General features: G+C 61.3%; 3 protein-coding genes across 3 annotated transcripts in view; 2 read left to right on the top strand and 1 right to left on the bottom strand.

Moving 5' to 3' along the window:
* Positions 1 to 521, top strand: part of ZNF79 (zinc finger protein 79) — a 5,906-nt gene extending 5,385 nt beyond the window's left edge. Inside the window, exon 6 of the mRNA XM_012721428.1 lies at positions 22 to 521. Coding sequence (XP_012576882.1) covers positions 22 to 414 — 393 coding nt within the window. The 3' untranslated portion in view covers positions 415 to 521. The remainder of the gene's footprint in view (positions 1 to 21) is intronic.
* Positions 522 to 2,063: 1,542 nt separating this feature from the next.
* Positions 2,064 to 4,775, bottom strand: RPL12 (ribosomal protein L12). Its single transcript, XM_004677314.2, has 7 exons — positions 4,645 to 4,775; positions 4,140 to 4,213; positions 3,542 to 3,640; positions 3,222 to 3,303; positions 2,726 to 2,812; positions 2,279 to 2,391; positions 2,064 to 2,111 (listed from the first exon to the last, which is right to left on the bottom strand). Exons 1-7 carry the CDS (start codon positions 4,679 to 4,681, stop codon positions 2,106 to 2,108), a joined length of 498 nt encoding a protein of 165 aa, XP_004677371.1. The 5' UTR covers positions 4,682 to 4,775; the 3' UTR covers positions 2,064 to 2,105.
* Positions 4,776 to 4,987: 212 nt separating this feature from the next.
* LRSAM1 (leucine rich repeat and sterile alpha motif containing 1) overlaps positions 4,988 to 19,749 on the top strand; it is a 28,089-nt gene continuing 13,327 nt past the window's right edge. Inside the window, exons 1-14 of the mRNA XM_004677312.2 lie at positions 4,988 to 5,274; positions 6,840 to 6,944; positions 7,287 to 7,343; positions 8,068 to 8,112; positions 9,188 to 9,265; positions 9,727 to 9,795; positions 11,337 to 11,421; positions 12,257 to 12,378; positions 14,160 to 14,250; positions 17,052 to 17,182; positions 17,565 to 17,594; positions 17,984 to 18,106; positions 18,325 to 18,464; positions 19,136 to 19,180. Of these exons, the coding sequence (XP_004677369.2) occupies positions 5,176 to 5,274; positions 6,840 to 6,944; positions 7,287 to 7,343; positions 8,068 to 8,112; positions 9,188 to 9,265; positions 9,727 to 9,795; positions 11,337 to 11,421; positions 12,257 to 12,378; positions 14,160 to 14,250; positions 17,052 to 17,182; positions 17,565 to 17,594; positions 17,984 to 18,106; positions 18,325 to 18,464; positions 19,136 to 19,180 (1,220 nt within the window). The 5' untranslated portion in view covers positions 4,988 to 5,175. The remainder of the gene's footprint in view (positions 5,275 to 6,839; positions 6,945 to 7,286; positions 7,344 to 8,067; positions 8,113 to 9,187; positions 9,266 to 9,726; positions 9,796 to 11,336; positions 11,422 to 12,256; positions 12,379 to 14,159; positions 14,251 to 17,051; positions 17,183 to 17,564; positions 17,595 to 17,983; positions 18,107 to 18,324; positions 18,465 to 19,135; positions 19,181 to 19,749) is intronic.

Raw genomic sequence — 19,749 nt, 5'->3', positions numbered from 1 at the left:
CGGTGCGGCGACTGCGGCAAGGCCTTCAGCCAGAGCGCCAACCTCACCAACCACCAGAGGACCCACACCGGGGAGAAGCCCTACCGGTGCGGCGAGTGCGGCAAGGCCTTCAGCCAGAGCACAAACCTCCTCATTCACCAGAAGACCCACACCGGGGAGAAGCCTTACAGATGTAACGAGTGCGGGAAGCTCTTCGGCGAGAGCTCAGCCCTCATCCGGCATCACATAATCCACACGGGCGAGAAGCCCTACGAGTGTCGCGCGTGCGGGAAGGCCTTTAGCCAGAACTCGTCCCTTAGTCAGCACCAGAGAATCCACACGGGCGAGAGGCCCTACCAGTGCCCCGCGTGCGGGAAGGCCTTCAGGTGTAGCTCGGCCTTCGTCAGGCATCAGAGACTCCATGCTGGAGAGTGACTGGGACGAACTGCAGTGGATCGGGCCAGGTAAGTGCGGACAGATTGAAAGCATCTGGAGGTGCTTTTTATAGTCTGGATCCCAGAGCCACACGCGAAAGCACCTTAATAAAGTTGCTCTTTAACGTTTCCCATGGAGTCTGACTTGCCCTTAGCGTCTTCAGGAAGCAGAGCCAGGCCCGCCCACATCACTGTCTTAGACATTTAGCTCGCTGTACATTTTGTGTAGCGAGGACTTCAGCAGGAGCCACAGCCTGTAAATGCCATCCAGCCAGCTAGGAACTTGGTCCTTGAACACTGGGCTGTTCTGGCAGGGCTTGCCGTCTAGAACGGGCCTTGCAAAATTAGAAAATGCATCAGTGGCCAGAAAGCATTTGCCTAAAACCTGGCCTGGGGTAAGGTACTAGTGAGAAGGGAGTGAGGCTCCAAGGCCTGCCTCCTCCCCTACAGTCCCGCAGGGCCCGCGGGCACACCCATGACTGGGAAGGGCAGAGCAGTCCTAGCCTACCTAAAAGCTGCAGGGGAAATGAAGTTTCGGTGAAGTTAAATGGAGACGTCTCTAACTGGCAGTAACTGTTGTGCTCCAGGTGAAGTCGCACCTGCTGGGAAACACAGGGAAGCTTCCGTTGGGCTTGGAAGCTTTTTCAGAAACTGACTCATCAATGACACTTCCAGTTCCTGGAAATGCAGGCAGTTCCCAGACTTTGGGGGGCTCAATGCTAGGCTCCCACTACGCAGATTTTAACAGCCCCAGATTCAAGTTTCCCACTGAAAGCCTGGCCCAGCCTTGCCTCAGAAAAGGGGGCAACAGGGGTGATCCTCCAGGCTACACTGGGAGGGTCTTCAGGACAGAGGCAACCTGCTGCCAGTGGTGCTGTGGCCTAGTGGGTCCTATTTACTTTCTTGCTCATCAGGGTCCCACCCTGTTGATTATTTCTGCCTGGTGGGCAGCCCCGCCTCGGCCCCCTGAGTTCCTGCCCCCAGCTAGTAGTCTTAACCTTCAACACTCAGCAGCACTTGCTTCCAGACTGGCCTCCTCAGGTTTGCCTAACAGCTGCCCACCAGCGACCCCAAGCCCCCAGTATGGTGTTCTCTAGCCCTGTGTACAAAACTGGGAGGGAAGGCCACCTGCTCTAAAGGGACTGAGCAAAATGGGAGCGAGATGACTGCCCCTTCCCACTCCGAGGGACGTGTCCAGAAAGCCCTCGGGGTGGGGCTTCCACTGGCCTGGTTTCTGAAGTCCTACCCTGTTACATAGTAAAGTACATGGAAAGGAAAACTAGGGGAGGACAAGGACGAGCTGGGGAAAGGGGAAAACGTGAGGAAATAGTGGACTGGAGCAGACCAGCCGAGAGCAGGAGGGCTACGAGGGCACTGCCGGCGCCAGTGACCGCCATGGTAGCGCCCAGCTTCCTGTACCGGTGCATCTGCAGGCTGAGCCCTGGCACCAGAGCTTCCTCCACGTTTACACTGGCACAAACAAGGCCGAGACCTGCTCTCTAGTCTCCTCTATGCAGGGCAGAAACCTGGCTACTCACTGCTCCCCCAAGGACCCTCCCACCTTGGCCCCAGGGAGGGCCTTCTGACCACAAAAGACCCGGTGTGTTTCCCCCCCCAACCCCTGCCCAAAGAAGAGGCCACATCAAAATGTCCAGTCAAACGATCCTTTATTGGGATTTCTCTCGATTTTCCTTAACTCTGTGGGATGAAAAAAGAACCAGATCAGCAAAAGGACAGAAAGTTCTTCCCTCCCAACTCAAGGCCACTTCTGTAACTTTCCAGCTCCTCCCCATGAATGCATTAGCTCCCCTCCAACTCCCACCCCAATTTCTAGCGTAGCCAGTAGCCCGATGCAGCTCACTTACGGCAGGGCACTCCACCGCCCCACTGTTGATGTCGTCAATGATGTCGTGAGGGTGGCGGCCGTCAACATTGCAGCCCACGGACTGGGCGGTGCCAAGGATCTCTTTAATGGTGCCTGGAACCCAGAAAGTAGCCTCTGGTTAATGGGTCTCATGGTTCCCAGACAGGTGGGGGGGGGGGTTCCTTGTGAGTTGCACAGCAGACAAGGAGAGGGGTAACCTAGTTCAGAGCCTCAAACACACCTCCCAGCCAGAGTCTAGACGTCTGTGTACTTATGTACCAGTTCGATTACACAGATCAAGCCCAAGCCAATCACATGGCAAGCCAGTGTCAGTGGCTGAAATGCAATGGTACAGCACCCCAATTCTGGGGTAACCTCTCCATAGGAAAATAACCACTCAGATGCACCCCACATTTAACAGTGCAGGTCTCTACTGCCTCGCTCTTACCAGAGAGTTCTCTAGCCAATGATCGGTGCCGCATCTGTCGGGCTATGCTGACAATCTCGTCAAATGTGATATTTCCACTGTGCTTAACTGCAGAGAAGGGAAAAAAAAAAAGGTTTTGTCACAGCCAGAGCAGACCCAGTAAAATCCTCTGTCATCTATCCTGGAGGTGTTCCCATGCTTTCGGCACAGAGTCACCCACATGAAGAACAACCCTGTTTCCTAAGCTGGGGTTCACTATCAGCTCACCTCTGGATTGCACCAGCCCACAGATCTGGTCAGGCGCAGTGGCGGGTGGCTGGGGGCACCCCACTAGGGGCTGGTGGCTTCCATGGGAGGTACAAGTCAAGGGTTAGTTCCTGGGCCAGCTGTTTTGCTTGGTCGTGCCTGGCTCTGAGAGCCTGTCAGACCCTGAGCGAGCCCGGAAACCTGCTGCTAAGCACCACGCTGGGCAGGCCACACCCCTCTGTAGCCAACTAGTAGGGAAAGGGCCACTCACTGTTTTTCTGCTTCTTCCGGTCTCTTGGTGGTTCCTTGAGGGCCTTGATGATGAGGGCAGAGGCTGAAGGTACCACCTCAATCTGCATTAGAGAGTCTCAGTGTGAGTGAACTGGACCACGCTGCTGCTCAGACAACGGGCCAGACACTGGAGTGACTCGAGTATTTTCCAACCGAAAGGTGGCCCGAACTCTGGAAAAAGCCCCCCCCCCCATAACCTTGCCTCCTGCTCCTCACCCCTGGTGGCAGGCGCCCTGCCAGCAAGTATCACCCACCCAGGAACGGAGAGTGGCCACCTCTGCCCTCCCTCCCGCCAAGTACCTGTGCCTGTCTGTTCTGAATGGTCAGTTTCACTGTTATCCTCAGACCCTTCCAATCGCCAGTTGCCTTGGCAATGTCATCCCCGACTTTTTTTGGAGACTGCAGAAAGAAAATCTCATCACGCCCAAGCGGAGGCACAGCCTTAGAGCCCACCAGGCCTTCCCAGAAACCCTCCTCCCGCGCTCGAAGCTGTCCAGCTGAGGGGCCACGAACACGTCAGGCTGTGACTATCGCCACAGGCTGGGGGTTGTCCAAGGCTGCAAATGGCAGGCTCAGGGCGCTGGGGCAGCCCTCCGCGACCCCCAAGTGGGTGGGTAGTGCTGGAGCCACTTCCGAGGCTGTAAGCCGCTGACCACGACTAAAGGCCTACCGAGCTCAGCGGCTCACCTGCACCTTCCTCCGCCGGCTCGCGCCCGCCGCGCCCAGCTACAGCGAACCAGCCTGCCCCGCGCCGGCCCCTGAACGGGCGCTCGGCCGCCTCCCGCCCCGCCGCAGGCGCAGAGCACCGAGGGCCAGGCACAGCTCCGGCCCCCACACCTCCCCGGCTGCGGGGCTCGCCTCGCCTCGCCTCCCCGGCCGCCGCCTCCGGCCGACTCACCAGGCCCAGGGGTCCGATCTTGGGGGCCAGGGCGGACGTGGCACCGACTTCCCCACCGGTGCAGCGCAGGTACACTGGGAGAAAAGAGGGGTGAGCGCCGTGCGCAGGGCGCCCCGGCCCCCGGCCGCGCCTTTGCCTTCCGGGCCAAGCACCTCGGCGGGAAGCGAGTCGCCCCCTCCTCGGCGTGGACCGCCCGACCGCCAGGCGAGCCCTCCGGGGGGAAGGGGCGCCCCGACACAAACCTTACCCTAAGGCGTGCCGGGGGCCAAGCCACCGCGGGTCGTCCAGTCCTCCCTCCCCTTACAGGTGGGGGAGCTGAGGCCAAGCAAAAGTAACAGGCGCGGCCAGGCCCGCTGGCGACCTGAGCGCGGCACCAGGGGGCCCTAGGAGGCAGCGGCGTTTAAGCCCGCGTGGAGGGGCCAGGGCGGCGGGAGCCGCAGGCCGGGCGCGCTGCGGGGCGCAGGGGCGCTCCGGCCCGCAGCCCGGCCATCGCTAAAGCACGCACCGACTTTGACTTCGTTGGGGTCGAACTTAGGCGGCATGGTGGAGGCGGCCGGTGTCGGATGAACCCGGATTCGGGACGACCGAAGAAAGTTGCACCGTGGCCTCCTCCGAGCCGAAAGCCGAAAGGCCGGAAAAGAGCCTAGCACGCCGGATATAGGCGGGAGGGCGCGGCTCTCGCGAGAACCGCAGGCGCCGCCTGCCGGCCAGCGACGCCCTTGCCGCCATGTTTCTTGTGGGCAGGCGCCGGGGCTAGTGGCAGATCTTCATTCGCTGTGAGCTATGGATGGGGGTCCCCGGGGAGGCGGGGGTGGGTGTAGGGAGGGGTTCAGCGCATTTGTCCCAAGGAGCCAAACAAGACAGGAGAGCTGCTCGCAAAATCCCGGGCTCCGCTATCCCATTTGTCTTCTTTTAAGGGTCATCTCGTGGTGCCTGTCACCCAATCTCAGAGCCCCGCCCCTCCCCTGAGGGGTCTGCACCCCGCTTCCCGAGACCCCAGACCCACATTCACCCCGGGCCTCCTTCCAGCGCTCTCATGACGTATGCGTGTTCGTCACCGAAACAGTTTCATTCGGCTCTAAATCCAGTCCAACTCTTGATTCTCCGACGTCCAGGGCTGCACGACTTTCTGAGGGTGAGTTTCGGCGCCAGCCGCTGCGCTCCGAGGACAGACTGGGCTCCCGCGGCCGGGCGGGTGGTCCCGACCAGCGTCCATGCCCAGGCCCTACGAGTGATCTGCCGGCCTTCAGGTCCAGCGGAGGGAAGGAGCGTCGGGCGACCATCCACACAGCCAGGTGTGCACGCCCCGGGCGACCCCGCCCCAGGGCGGAGGACGGGGTGGCCTCCCCATCAGCGCTGAATGTAGGGGACTGGGATGACAGCACCGGTGGGGAATGGACTCAGGGAGCAGATAGGGAGGAGCTGACTCGAGAAGGATGAGACCGGGGTGGTCACTGAGGATGAGGTGAGCTGGGCTGGACTTCAGGGAGGGGGTGAACGAGCGTTAGGCTTTGGGGAGCAGCGGAGTAAGAGCTGTTTTGGGGAGGGCTGTTTTGAGGCCATTCCCCACCACTGCGGCAGGTGGGGTGACAAAGAGGGGCCTGAGCCAGCCAGCCCTGCAGGCTTGGCCAGCTCCCCACACAGCCCACGCCCCTGTGGGCGGAGACCTGTGATCCTGCTGTCCCCCTTGGGTGGGTCTTCACCCGCAGCTCCTCAGCAGTGCTGATGCTGTCGCAGTGCTGGACAGATGTCTGTAGGTGGTGGGGCTAGTGGCTGGGCCCTCCTGTGGGCTTCCTCTATGAAATCCAGGGATCCTCAGGGTAACCCAGGGTGGGTCACGACTTTACAGATGCAGAAACTGAGGCTCAGAGAGGTGAACCCGGTGACATGGTCGGTGGGTAGATTCAAACCCAGTTAGATTTCACCCCTACATCTTTGCTGTTAACCTATAGGCTTCCCTGGATGATTATTTCCCGCCTGTGACTGGAAGAGCCGGCCTCAGTTTAGAGTCGTCTCCCTGCCGTGCTAAGTTATCGGCACGTTAAGGAGTTGGGCAAATTTCACAAAATCAGGACCGAAAAGAGGAGAGTTCTAGACTGGTTTTGCTACAGTCCAGGCTGGGTAGCAGGTGGCTGAGCAGCCTTGTCAATAGAAACAGGGCTGGGGTGAGAATCAAATGGAACAATAGCAGGGGGCGGGTGCCTGAGCCAGAATTTGAATTTTTAATGAACATAGAGAACTCTTGGGTGTTGATGTAGCTGAGCTCCCCAAGGTCAAGGTCATGAGTGCCAACTGCCATGGCATGTTTGGTTGGCTTATGCCGAACACTCTGTGTTTTGGGAGTTAGAAGTGTGTGGAGTCCTCAATGTCCATCTTTGGAAAGGAAATTTCTCCAGATCAACCCTGGCTTACATGGAAGAGAGACTGGGGGGTAGGAGGGCTGGAAGGAGGGTCCAGAATGGGGCAAAGGGGAAAAATTATGCCAGCGTCACACAGTGAGCCAACGTGGCCCAAACATAGGTCACCTGGTGTCCATGCTGATGCTTGCTGTTTACGCACCAAAGACCAGAGTGTCCCTAGGCACATGCTGGCCTGGAGCTGGCCCCGCCGCCACCCTCGGGGGTGGCACTACAGTCCAGCAGGCCAGCGACAGGTGCCTGGGACTACGACAAATTCCACAACTCTTCTCCCATGCCCTAGTGTGGAGGAGATCACCCCAGGAGAAAAAAAAGGATGCCACTCTTCTTCCGGAAACGGAAACCTAGTGAGGAGGCTCGGAAACGCCTGGAGTACCAGCTGTGTCTGGTGAGGAAATCGGGTTTCCTGAGCCACCCCATCTCCACCACTGCCCAGACAGCTCTGCTCTCTCCCCCCGGCCACCCCCCCCCAACTCCAGGACTGATGAGGCTGCGGTCAGCGCTCGGGAGGCCCGAGGCTGCTCACACTGGTGGTGTTTGTGCCTTTCCTCGCTGCACCTCAAGCCCAGCCCCCCCACGGCCAGACGTTGGTCCAGCTGCAAAATGGGCCCGTGAACCAGCTGGCCCCATGGTCCCTTGCAGCCCTTCACCTGTTTCCTTGCATGTTCACCCGCAAGAGTAATTCTGTGTGAGTACTTTTTGTTTTATTGGAATTATTTTTCACCGTTAGGCAAAAGAAGCTGGAGCAGATGACATCCTTGACATCTCCAAGTGTGAGCTCTCCGAGGTGAGTGGGGGAATTGCAGCTGTTCTTGTTCTGGGTCAGGTGACCCTATGTGGACGGGGGCTCTGAAAGCCCAGAAGCCATGGTCAAGAGTCGTCTCCTTTGTTTTTGTTTATGTTCTTGTCAGAAAGAACTGAGATCATCTCTTGGCCTCAACACACTCTGTGAGAGTAAAGGGGTCTAGAAAATGTACCCACAGACGCCCAGAGTTTGGGGAGCACTGGGTCAGTCTTTTCCTCTCAGAGTTCACAGTGGAGGGGGGGTGTTGTCAGCCCACGTCAGCCAAGTTCAGCCAAGTTGAAGGGGGCAGGCTGTCTTGGGGCCACTTTGCTCGCCAGCCCTGCGGCCCACCCGCCGTCTCCGCCTCGGCGCTTTGTTCACCGTCTGCTCATCCCTCAGCTGTGTCCCTCAGAAAGCAGGTTAAAATCTGGTGGCCCGCCCTGGTGGCGCAGCACTAGGAAGCTGTCCATGGCCACTGCAAGGCGAGTTCAGTCCTCGGCCAGGGAGTGACCCGCCTGCTGCAGCAGACCTCTCCTGTCTCCACACTCCCCTCAGCCGTGTATCTCATCCATCTGCCTGTTCTGCTCCCCAGTCTGTCTCTGGTGAAGCCTCTCACTGCCCCTGCACCTCTGGCCTGTGCCCCAGTTCTGTGTGCATACATAAATAGATCTTTAAAAAACAAAAACAGGCAGTAGAGGAGGTGCTAACTCACTTTTTCTGATTTTAGATTCCATTTGGGGCTTTTGCAACATGCAAAGTTCTGCAGAAGAAGGTGAGACGCGGCCTCGATTTCTAAGAATCGTTTATTGCACGTTTGCTTGTGTGAAGTCAGGGGGTTTCCCAGGAGCTGTCCCGTGCACAGACACCTCCCTCCTCTCTGGCCACCCTTCCCGCCGCACTCTCACAGCAGGGGAGCACCCTTAGCTCCGGGACTTTGCCCCTCAGGCCTGGGGCAGCTTCCTCCAACTCTTACAGCTTTGTTTCTCCATCCACGAAATGTGGAAGTTACAGTTCCGCCTGCACAGAGGCCTCGTGAGGGTTAAGTGAGGTGCAGCAGGGCAGTCTCCACACACTAGGTCACGGGAGAACAGTCGGGGTCTGGGAATTTGCTGGAGCCGGGGCACCCAGGACGTCCAGCACCTGTCGCTGGTCTGCCGGACTGCAGTCGCCACGAGGCAGGGGCGTGGCCAGCTCCAGGCTAGCGGTGAGCGCCCGCGGGCTGTGCCTGCGTGGCCACGAAGCGCCCTCTCGGTTAATAGCCATAAAAGCGCCGCTCATTTATTTCACTGTGGTCACTGGGGGGCCATGAGGCGCAGGAACGGTTCTCACAAAGGCACCCTAGCTTTGAACATGGCAGAGTGTTCCAAATGCTTGCGCTCCGTGAGGGAGCGAGGCTCCTTGCAGCAGCAGTGAGCACGCCGCTCTAGAACTATCCGTGCCGGGTCGGGACCCAGCAAAGCGGGGGGTTGGGGTGGAGGGGGCCGCCCGCTGATGGGGCCCGGACCGCGAGCCCGCCCGGGGCCGAGAGCCCCATGGCCTGAGCTTGTTGCTCAGCGAGGCGGTCCTCGGGAGGCGCCTGCTTACCAGGAGGCTGCAGCTGAGGACAGTAAGGTCAGGACGGATGCGCGGGCCCTTCGGGACGGGAAGGTGGGGTGGCCTCTGAAGCCCCTTTCACCCTCGAAATTCCAGACTTTAAGGTCGTTTGATTCCACATCCAGAGACTCCACGAACTACACCCCACTTGGAGGTTTCCAGGGGATCAGGGACACGGGGCGGGCCGGGGCCTCCGCAAGGCCTCTCTGCCGTTAGCTCTTCAACACAGCGTGTGGCGACGCTTTCCCATGCAGGTGTTGATTGTCCACACGAATCACCTCACGTCTCTGCTTCCGAAATCCTGTAGCCTCCTGAGTCTGGCGACCATCAAGGTACTGACCCTTCTCCCTGGCGTCAGGGTCTCAGCCCAGCACCCCACTCTCGTCCGGTCCCCCCTATTTCTGCCAGTCAGGCCTAGAGTGGCTGCCAGCCTGCGGCTTGACCAGCTGGTGTCTGGGCGCCCTCAGCATGCTGTGCGTGGGCTGGGTTACAGGTCTTGCTCTCTGGGAGCCACCCGCAGCCGCGTAGCAAGTGAACTGGCAGGGAACAGAGAGTGATCCTCTGGGGAGCCAGGGCCTCCGTGGCCAACGTGTGATGCCACCCTCCTGGCACCCAGCCAGGCGGAACTTAATAACTGGAAGGATGAGATGGCATAAAGGAAATGAGAGGGAATGGTCACTTGGTTGGGGAGGAAGTGCGGGGTGCTCTTTGTTTCAAGCCAGAGGGCCTCTCGCCGCCCACCTCCCTCCCTCCGGGAGCCTGCAGCAGCTCTGTGACCCGTCTTGTTCCGCAGGTTCTGGATCTTCACGAGAACCAGCTGGCCGCCCTCCCTGAAGACATAGGGCAGCTGACGGCCCTCCAGGTACGGCCGCAGGGAGCAGACCCCACCTCTGAGGGCCCAGCGAGACATCGCAGCCCACCGCTCCTCACGCCCCTAGTCTGGAACATTCTGATTGTCTCTTCCAGGGCTGCCCCCGGTGCGAGCTCCCCCAGCCTTGGCTCTTAGGGTTCCCAGGGGCACGCTTGCCCTCACCAGCTGCTCTGTGGGTGTCTCTCCTGTATTTTGTGTATGCATTGGGGGATTTTACCTTGAGCTCCCAAAACTTTAAGGAAAAGGAGCACCCCGCGAGTCCTGCTGTTAAGAATGATGAGCCCAGCACCCCAACTCTGTCTCCTGTCTTCTTGTCTGCTGAGTTTACTGAGCGTGCCTCACCCTGCCCCCAGCTGAGCGGTTTCACTCATGGGGCGGCTGTTGGTATCGCCCTCGCGGAGAAACAGGTGTCTCAGGTGTCTCCCACACACTAGATGAAAATTCACCCTCTGCCCTGTGCCCCGTCAGACCCTACACATGGGCCCCTTGTCTTTCCGATCTCCTCCTTCCTCTCCCCTTTTGCTCCCCGCAGTAAGCTCCTGAAACCCTGCCGGGCCCTCTGCGCCTCACCCCTGTGGGCCTCTCCTCGACTGCCCCTGCCTCGGTGGCTCATCCTTCACCCTCAGCCGGTGTCCTTCAGGGCTCCCTGGATGAGCAGATCCCCCTTTACTGGCCTCTGCCTCAACCCCGACCCCCACCCAGGTGCCGTTGGCCCCCCATAGTCACTGGTCACTGATGACCGGCTCGACGGCCTCCCCTACTGAAGTGCAGTCCCATGAGGCCAGCACCCCCTCAGCACCTGCCTCGCACCTGGAGGAGACAGAAGTGGCCGTGTGCTGTGGGTGACGCCGTCATATTGGACAGAGAGAGCACTGGGGTCCAGAGGGACGGCAGGGACTGGCCCCGGTGACACGGCAGGAAGTGGCCAGGGCAGCGCCAGCGTCCGGCCCGGCATCCTGCTCAGGCTCGCTTGAGGCTCCATTTTCCTGGAGTCTTGGCATTCGCGGCTTCGCATCTTTTGGGTACCTGGCTGTAACTCAGAACCACCCTCCGGCTCATCAAATGTCCGTTCTCTGTGATGACTGCGGCGCTGCCAGGTGTGTCATTTTTCATGGACATCCGATGGCCGCCTCGCGCCGTGGGGCCAGTCCTGCAGGGAGCAGCACCAGCCGCGTCAGCCGTGGCCTGTCTGCCGTTCGGTGTCCTGCTGGCACCGGGAGCCAGAGACTTGCCGTGACTGCCTCGCCTGCACCCTGAGCTGTCAGCCCCTCTCCCCTCCCCAATCGTGGGGTGTGGGACACTCGGCAGTGGGTGTAGGGCCGACCTGAGCCGGAGCGGGACGCAAGGCCGGCGGTCTCCTGAGCACGGACCGCACTGCTCCAGCCTCAGCTTTCGCCGCTCAGGAGGGATCACAGGATCTGTGCCTTCCCTCAGGGCTGTCAGGAGGAGATGACGGGATGTGTGTGCGGCCCGGACGATGGCCAGCGGCCAGGGTGAGACACTTGTCTGCAGTCGGGTTCCCTCTTTCTTAGGTATTGAACGTGGAAAGGAATCAACTGACGTATCTCCCACGTTCCATCGGGAAGCTGGCCCAGCTGCAGACCCTCAATGTGAAAGGTAGGCGTCCGGGAGCCCCGCCCTCGGGCCTGGGTCGGCCGGGGCCGTCCCGGAGCTCGCACCCCCTGGGCACACCTCCCAGGAAGGCAGCCAGTCCCAGGGGTCATTTGTGAGTTGGGTTGACCTCCGTGGTAGCCAGAGGCTGGGCATCTGGAGGGTTCCTGCCCCTCCTTGGGGCCAGGGACTTGTGGGCAGACCACGGTGACAGCTAGGCCTCACCGGGGTCATGGGGATGTGTGACAGGGAGCGGTGGCCACAGCCGAGGGCCAGGCAGAGCCCCAGCAGTGAGTTGTCCTTCCTGTCCAGTGGGGCGAGCCTGACAAGTCCAAGGTGTGGAAAGCGAGCAGGTGCTCTCCCCATCGACAGGTGGGGAGAGTGAGACACAGAGCGGTGATGCGCTCGAGACCCCATCTTGGTCACCCTCATGAGGTGCCTCATTCTTCCGTGTCCGTAAGCACTTTCTGCACAGAATGCCTCCGTTTACCCATTTGCTGCTCACTCCCATATAAGGGCCACACATATGTAATCTCATTGAACCCCTCGTCTCTACTTCACAGTCAGGAGAACTGGCCCAGGCAGGTGAAGTCACTTTTCCGAGGCCCCTCAGCCAGTAGGTGCTGAGGCTGCAGCCTGAGCCCAGGCCCCTGAAACCCAGGCCGAGCTCGGCCTCACGGAGCCTGTCAGGGCCCAGGGCCTGGCATGAGCCAGAGTCAGAGCAAAGCACCCCTCTCCTGCCGTCCCCCAAGTCCTGGACATTAGGGGGGGCGGAGACCCTGAGGCAGGAAGCTGGTGGAGGGGGCTGGGGTGCTGAGCTGGGCCACTGGGGTCTCTCCAGACAACAAGCTGAAGGAGCTTCCAGACACCTTGGGGGAACTTCGCAGCTTGCGTACTCTGGACGTGAGTGAAAACGAGATTCAGAAGCTGCCTCAGATGCTAGCGCACGTCCGAACCCTCGAGGTGAGTGGGCCTTGTCCTCGTTCTGCGTCGCCCTTCCTCCTGGCACGCCCCCGCCCCGCCCCGCTCATTCCTGAACACGCTGGTCCGAGAGCCCAAGGCTTGGTGAGGAGCTCGCAGGGAGCGGGCAGCGCTGTGACGTGGCTTTTGCGGCCAAGACAGGCAGGAAACCCACCTCCAGAGTAAAGCGATAATGCCGGCTGCTGACGGGTGACCACCTCATGAAAGAGGGGTGCTGGAGTGAGGCCTGGAAAGGACTCGCGGGGGAGTAGGCGTGGCGGGGTGCATTCCAGGTGGAGCAGCGCGAGGAGAGGCGGGCTGTGGGGGGCACGGCTGGGCTGAGAATGGGGGAGCTGCTGGGCTGGGTCCCGCACACAGGCCCAGAGAGCTGGCAGGGAGGAGGCCGCGGCCTCAGCTTAGTGCGCGGTGGCAGTTTCGTCAGCGCAGCCTGGGGCGGCGGCGGAGGGCGCGCGTCCTGGGCTCCGCCCGGGTGCCAGGGCTGCCTGCGTGGCGCTGGGATCTCCCTCTGCAGAAGAAGACCTGGGTGCAGACCCGGTCTTCCACGGACACCGGTGGTGTGGACGAGGGCCCAGCCTGCGGACGTCACTCTCAGCCGGTTACCCTTGAAGCCTCTGTCCAAACCCAGCCCCGTCTGGAGGCCCCGGGGGCCTCGGGCTTCCACTTGCGTATTGTGGGGGACACGATTCAGTCTCTAGCGAACGCTGACGCCGCGGCCCACGCGGGAAGGTGGCCAAGGAGGCCGACCTTGCTCTGATCACTAAGGCTGTTGCACCCCAAAGCCTCAGGAAAGCCCCCTGAGGCGAATACTGCTGTGCCCCTGTGCGGGTGAAGAAACTGGGGCATGCAAAGTTTACGGAGCTCGCCCAGCGTCCCACAGAGGGGGCGCCCCTAGTAATCGCAGAGGAAGGCTGGAAACAGGGCAGCCTACAGCCAGGCCGCTGCTCTCACCTCGGGCCCCCACCTCGAGCGCGCCGTTCGTGATGACGGTCCGGCAGGCCACCGCCACTGCTCCCGTGACCTGCCTCTGCAGCCGCGGCTGTGCGCCGCTGTCTGTGGCGAGAGGGGTGGCAGCGCAGAGACAGCCCGGGGGGGCCGGCCGGCGGCTGGGCCCCTGCAGTGCCAGCCAAGGGGGGTCGGGCTCTCGGGCCTTTCCCCTGCCGCCACTAGCTTCCACGCCCACCCTGCAGTCCTGTGCGCCTCTCGGAGCAAGGACACCCGGTGGGAGCACGTGGGTGCCGGGCCGGTGGGCACGGACACCTGGGCCCAGCGCAGCCATGTGACTGCAGGCGCCGGGGCCTGGAGCCCGGCTAGGGGCGGCGCTCTGAGGCTAGTCTGCTCCCTGGCCGTGTCCCTGCTGGCTGCTGGGTCCCCTGATTCAGCCTACAAGGGGACACCGAGGCCCCAAAATTCTCTGTTCTGCAGGAATCAACAATGAGCCCACCCAACCTGGGTGGTTTCAAGACGGACAGTGGGGAACTGCACGCTAACGTTGCTGACGTGAGCGACGTCATGTTTACGTAGCCACGTGCACTTGGTGGCCGCCGCGCACGGGCAGCTCAGAGCGTGCCGGCCTCTGGGGCACGGTCCTGCCACCCCAGGCCCACCTTCTTCCCCGTTCTGGAAAGGCGCCTCTTGAGCTTTTCCGTGGCACCAGGCAGAGGAACGAGGAAGCACAGCTGCGAGCAGCCAGACCAGGGCATTCCCCATCGTGTAGAGCAGGACAGGGAACGCCACGTATACGAAGGGGCCCCCTGTCTCTGCAGACCCTGAGCCTTGACGCCACGTCCATGGTCTACCCCCCGCGTGAGGTGTGTAGCGCCGGCACCGAGGCCATTCAGCAGTTCCTCTGCAAAGGTAAGCCGCCGCACCGGCCCGGCCTGGGGGGCAGGGGCCAGCGTCCCTGGAAGGCAGAGGAAGCTGCGTGCTCCGAGGCTGCGCGGTCATCACACAAGGAAAAGAGAGCGTCACAGGGGCCGGGAGGGTCTGCGGAGAAGGCTTGGCTCAGCCTGAAGATCACTAAGACTAAGCCAGGGGCAGGGTGTCCTGGCCGAGGGAGGCGTCCACCAGAGGGCCGGGGGTCGGGCGGCGGGAGGCATCCTGGAGAGAAGGCCGAGGGCCTGGATGCCCGGGCCGAGGAAGAGAGATCGAGGGCCAAGCTGGAGGGGACCCTGGCCCGGAGACGGAGGCGTGTGATCTCACTAGCTTTTCCCAAAGATCGCTGTCTGCAAGGAGGGAGAGGGACTGGAGGAAGCAAGAGCGAGGGTGGGGAACCACAGGATTGGGGTCACCTGTGAGAGACCACGGTGGGCTGGACCTGGAGGGGTTGCAGGACAGCAGAGAGAGCCGAACCCAGGGCCGGCGATGTCTGGTGCCAGGAGGGGTTGCGGGGCCCAGCTGCCTCCCAACAGCCTGGGGGCTCCGGCCCCTCTGGGCATCATTACACAGCTGGCACGCACAAGCGCGGGCTCACCTGTGGCACAGCGCCATTGCAGGGCACAGCCCTTGCAGCAAAGGGTTCTGGATCAATTCCACAGCCATGAGGGGAGGCTGGGGGTGGGGGGAGAGACCAGCAGCCCTGAGCATGGAAGGCTGATAACAGATTTCCTCAGAATCTGAAATGTCTCAAGTGTTGACTTGGGGGAGAAAAAGCAAGACACACAGTGGGAATAGTGTTTGTGATAGGAGCACATCCAGCCCAGGACTGCTTCTGGAAGACTCCCACAGAGCCCAGGGCAGCACGGGAACGGCGGCATCCAGAGACTTGAACGGGGATTTTACCAAAGAGAATATCCCAGTAGTGCCTGGGAAAAAAGACTCAACATGACTTCAGTCAACAGGAAAACACAAATTAAATCTGCGAGATGCCCCAACCTACATGGCCGCCAACATGGCCGCAGCGGAACTGCCAGCATCGAGTCAGCGAAGCTGTGCGGCAGCCGGAGCCACACCTGCGTGCGGGGTAGACGTGGAAATGCGGCGAGACGGGAGCTGCCATTATCTGCTCGAGTTGAACAGCCAGACACCTGGTGGCCCACCAGTTGCAGGCCCGGGTCTGAGCCCTAGGAGACGCACGTGAATGTCTGCCAAAGCCAAAACAAAACGTTCGCAGCAGCCTTCACGGTTGCCTACTTGTTCAGCAGCGGTAGAACGGAAACAAATGTGTGCTTGCTCGTGAACACGACGCAGCCGTCAGGAAGAACCAGCAGCTACACACAGCCCAGCCGCGCCCACAGACGGCAGGGTGTCGGCTAAGAGCAAACCAGCGGGGCGGCAGGGCGCCCCGAGTTCAGCCGGCCGGCCGGGCTCCCTGGCTGCGCTGTTCTGGGCGCGCTGCGCTTCCAGAAGGATAAGTCACACCCCTATCCCGCGTGCGCCAGGCCACACATCTGCCACATTAGTCCTGGAGCAACAGCTGAGTTGTGTGTGTGTGGGCTGTGGCTGAGCTACACCGCACCCTTTGTGTTCTTTAAAAGGATTTGCTAATTTCCCAGCGCTTAGGTAGAACAACGTGGCGCGCATGCGTTTACCTGCTCTCAGCTCATGAAACAGCCCTTCACTCCATGTAACTGTGCAGGTGTTCGAGTATGTGTGTGAAATCGGGGGGTTGCTCTATTAACAACATAAAAGGGAAACCAAAGGAGGTCTCCCACTGTGGTCTGTGCCACCTTTTCCCTCAGGAACAGGTCGTGGGCCCCGGCCCCTCGTCCGCATGGTCAGGGTCCTTGTAAACTGCTGCCCAGCATTCCGCGCGGCCCGTGGCCGGCAGCCACACCCCGCGTGGGCACGGCGGCTCCCCCCATGCCCCCTGGTATGTGCGCGGCAGCCGCGCCTCGCACCCGGCGAGTGGGCGCGTGGGCTGGCAGCCTTGCCGCTGACGGTGAGCTGGGCGAGCTCTGGCTTGTCCTCTGAGGAGGTTACGCTGGTTTCGCGCCCTGGGGAGTATCTGGGAGGGTCTTTTTCTCCCCCCACATCCTGCTAACACTTGGTCTGATCTCTAAAGTCTGCTAACCTAAGAGATAAACAAGAGGGCCTGTTATTATGTTAATGTAATTTCCTTGGTTCTGTCACCTTTTTCACATCTGTTACCCATATCTAGTATTTCTTGTGAATCATCTATTCATATCCTGGAGAAGGGGGAAACAGACATTATGTTGACAACATCCAAATTGAAAACGGTACCCCCAGGAGACCGTCCTCAAAATTAAAAGATGAGTTACCAGCTGGAAGGAGAGGGTAGGGCAGACATTGTGGACGGAGGTTTTAGCTGCAATGTGTAAAGAGCGTTACTAGACAATGCGCAGAGTGTGAGCCTTTCAGATGAGCCGGGAGGACCCCACGCAGGGCCAGACAGGGGCGCTGTGAACAGGGGCTCCGCAGGGCCGGAGCTCGGGCCGGTTTCTCAGCTAATCGCAGGCTTCCCCCTCACCTGGCTCTCACTTGGGTGAGTGAGAGGCAGGCAGTGATGCTTACTGAGAGCCTGACACCTTCCAGGCCCAGGGTAGAACTGGGGAGCCACACGGAGAGCCCAGCCTAGGCCAGAGGGGAGCAGTGACCGAGTTGGGGTGGGGCAGGGTGCAGGGAGGGACAAGGACGAGAGCACAGGAGCCGGTCTCCAGTGCCCCGGACGCCCCTCAGGTGCTGGGGGTCTCTTGCAGAGTTGGGGCTGGAATATTACCCTCCGTCTCAGTACCTGCTGCCAGTCCTGGAGCAGGATGGGGCCGAGAGCTCCCGGGACAGCCCCGACGGGCCCACGGACAGATTCTCCAGGGAGGAGGTGGAGTGGCAGGTAAGCGCCCTGCCCGGGCCGGGAGGCCCGCCTGCAGGCCGGGCCTGGCTTCCTCCATGCACCGGGAGCTCTCATAAGAGCGCTCGTTGACCGTCACTTCCCCGAAGCCGCCCGACTTGCCTCCCGGGTCAGCCCCCTCCTCCAGGACACAGCCCCTCTGGTGAGCTCCTGGCCACAGCCTCGCTCTCTGCGGCCGTGTCCCCAGACCTTCCTGGGGTGCTGGACCAGTGCCCTCTGGAGCCACCCGGCCCCTGCATCAAAACGCCCCCTTTGTGGCAGGGCCTGGGGAGGGCCTGGGGGTCAGAGTGGCCGCCAGACCCAGGCCCTGTGCTCGCAAGAACCGCTGCCCGGCTTGTCTTGACCGCTCTATTTTCCCTCCCAGAACAGGTTCTCGGACTATGAGAAGAGGAAGGTAAGAAAATGCCTCTTTTCCTGCTATTTTTCTTCTCATGAAAGTTCTCAACATTGACAAGCAACGTGAGGGAGCAAGTCCTTCCTGCTCTAAAGGAAAGCGTCCAGTAACGCGCTCCCTTCTGCCCGTCCCCCACCCCCATCCTCAGCGGGTGTTCGGGTGTCTCCGTCTGACAGATGAGAGTGTCGAGGTGCAGCCTGACCGCAGGCTCCCACTCGCCAGCCTTTGCGCCTGAACAGCCCATGGGTTGCCTCTGGGCCTTGGGGGCCTGGGGCGCTCGGCAGTCAGCCCCCAGCCCAGGAGGCTCAGAGTAGAGGTGGACTCAGCCTGCTCCCGAGTCCCAGTGCGCAGCCTGAGCCAGGAGCTACCAAGGGCCACCACACTTGCAGGAACAGAAGATGCTGGAGAAGCTGGAGTTTGAGCGGCGCCTGGAGCTGGGGCAGCGGGAGCATGCGCAGCTCCTGCAGCAGAACACCAGCCAGAAGGACGAGATCCTGCAGACGGTCAAGGAGGTCAGTGGGCAGCCCAGGGGGCCCCCAGTATGCACCCCGGCCAGCCTCTGGGCTTGGGCCCAGGCCCCCTCATGTGGGAAGGCGGTGGGAGTGAGCCAGTCCCTTCTTCCGCAGCAGCTGAGGCTTCAAGGCCCCCGAAAGGGCTGGTGGGGTGAGGGCAGGAACCCGGGCTCCGGCCTGCAGCCCATGGCCCTTGCCCGCCTCCCGCTGTCCCGCAGGAGCGGTCTCGGCTGGAGCAGGGCCTGACCCAGCACCAGCGCCACCTGGACGCAGAGCGCCAGCGGCTGCGGGAGCAGCTGAGGCAGACGGAGCAGAGCATCTCCCTCCGCATCCAGAAGCTCCTGCAGGAGAATCAGAGGTCAGGCGCCGCCCTCCGCCCCGGGCGAGGAGCTCCCCAGCACCCTCGGCTGTCTCCCGTCTCAGGGTCCTCTGGGCGCCCCATGTGCGCCGGCTTGAAGGCGACTCTGGCCTGGCGTGGCGGTCAGCTCCTGGCCAGAGACTGCTCTGGCCGCCTGCCGGCTTTCCCCTCTATAACTTAGGTGGCTTTAGCAAGATCTTTGGGGTCACCCTGCTCCGACATTTTGGTTCCCGGTGGCCTCTTGCACTGAGGCTGGCCAGCCACCCTGGCGACTCCTGAGCAAGGTCGCTAAGACCTAGGAGCAGGCCTGCTTGGCTGAGGGGCGAGGGCCCGGGCGCTCTGGCAGCCTGGACAGGCTAGCGGGGGCCCTGTGGAGGACTCCAGAAGCGGCTTTGCCACCCTGTGCCTCCGGCCCCCTCTTCCCGGTCTCCGAGTGTCTTGCTCCCCCAGCAGCCCCGGTGCCCCCATGTCTGTGCCCTCCGTCAGACATCTCTGTGACCATGGTGCCCACATCCCCAGTGGGGTGATGACACTTGGAGAGGGAGAGTCAGGGCCCCGGGAACCAGACCCCCAGTGGTGGGGCTAAGCGCCCCAGCCCAATCAGCCTCGTCCGCACCGCGGGGGCCGCTGGGAGAAGAGGCCACGCGGGACGCTTGTGCATTTCTCCACAGGCAAAAGAAAAGCTCGGAGATCTTGAAGTCGCTGGAAAACGAAAGGTGAGACCTCTGCTCCGGCGCTCTGGAGCTCGGCCTGTCTCTGGGGGTGCGGCTGTGGGCGAGGGGGGCCTGCGAGTTGGGCTCATGCCCACAGGCCCCGAAGCTGAGACTGCCACGACTCGCTTGCTTGGGGAGTACAGGGCTAGACTCACTGCCTTCCAGTGGGTGAAAACCCATAAAACTCCTGAGGGAACACTCAGGCCTGAAAGAGAATGTGGGCATGACGCCCACCTGTATTTCTAGCTCAGAAAATCAGGAGAGAGAAAAAAATCGACGTTTGTGAAAATCCGAAGCATCTTGGTTACATATATGATGTCAAAGGGGGTGGTCTGCAGCCACCAGATGTCATCCAGAAGAGCATTCCTCTCAGAAAGTAGACGGGCCCACGCCAGTTGTCGGCGTGGAATGAACCTGAGGGTGGCGTGGCGCTGGGGGTCTTCATCCCCTCGCGTTCCGGGCCCCGGCTCACGCGCTGCGGCTCACCGCTCTGTGACTAGAGCAGCTGCTGTGGGGGGCCCCTGCCTCCCCTCCCGCCTCGAGATACTAGTGGGAACCCCTCCCGGTTCCCA

Source organism: Condylura cristata, unplaced genomic scaffold (genome assembly GCF_000260355.1).
Source record: "Condylura cristata isolate star-nosed mole 26May11 unplaced genomic scaffold, ConCri1.0 scaffold00006, whole genome shotgun sequence".
In the NCBI taxonomy this organism is placed as follows: Eukaryota; Metazoa; Chordata; class Mammalia; order Eulipotyphla; family Talpidae; genus Condylura; species Condylura cristata.
Note: the sequence above shows the minus strand (reverse complement) of the source record. Positions and strands in the feature narration are given on the sequence as shown.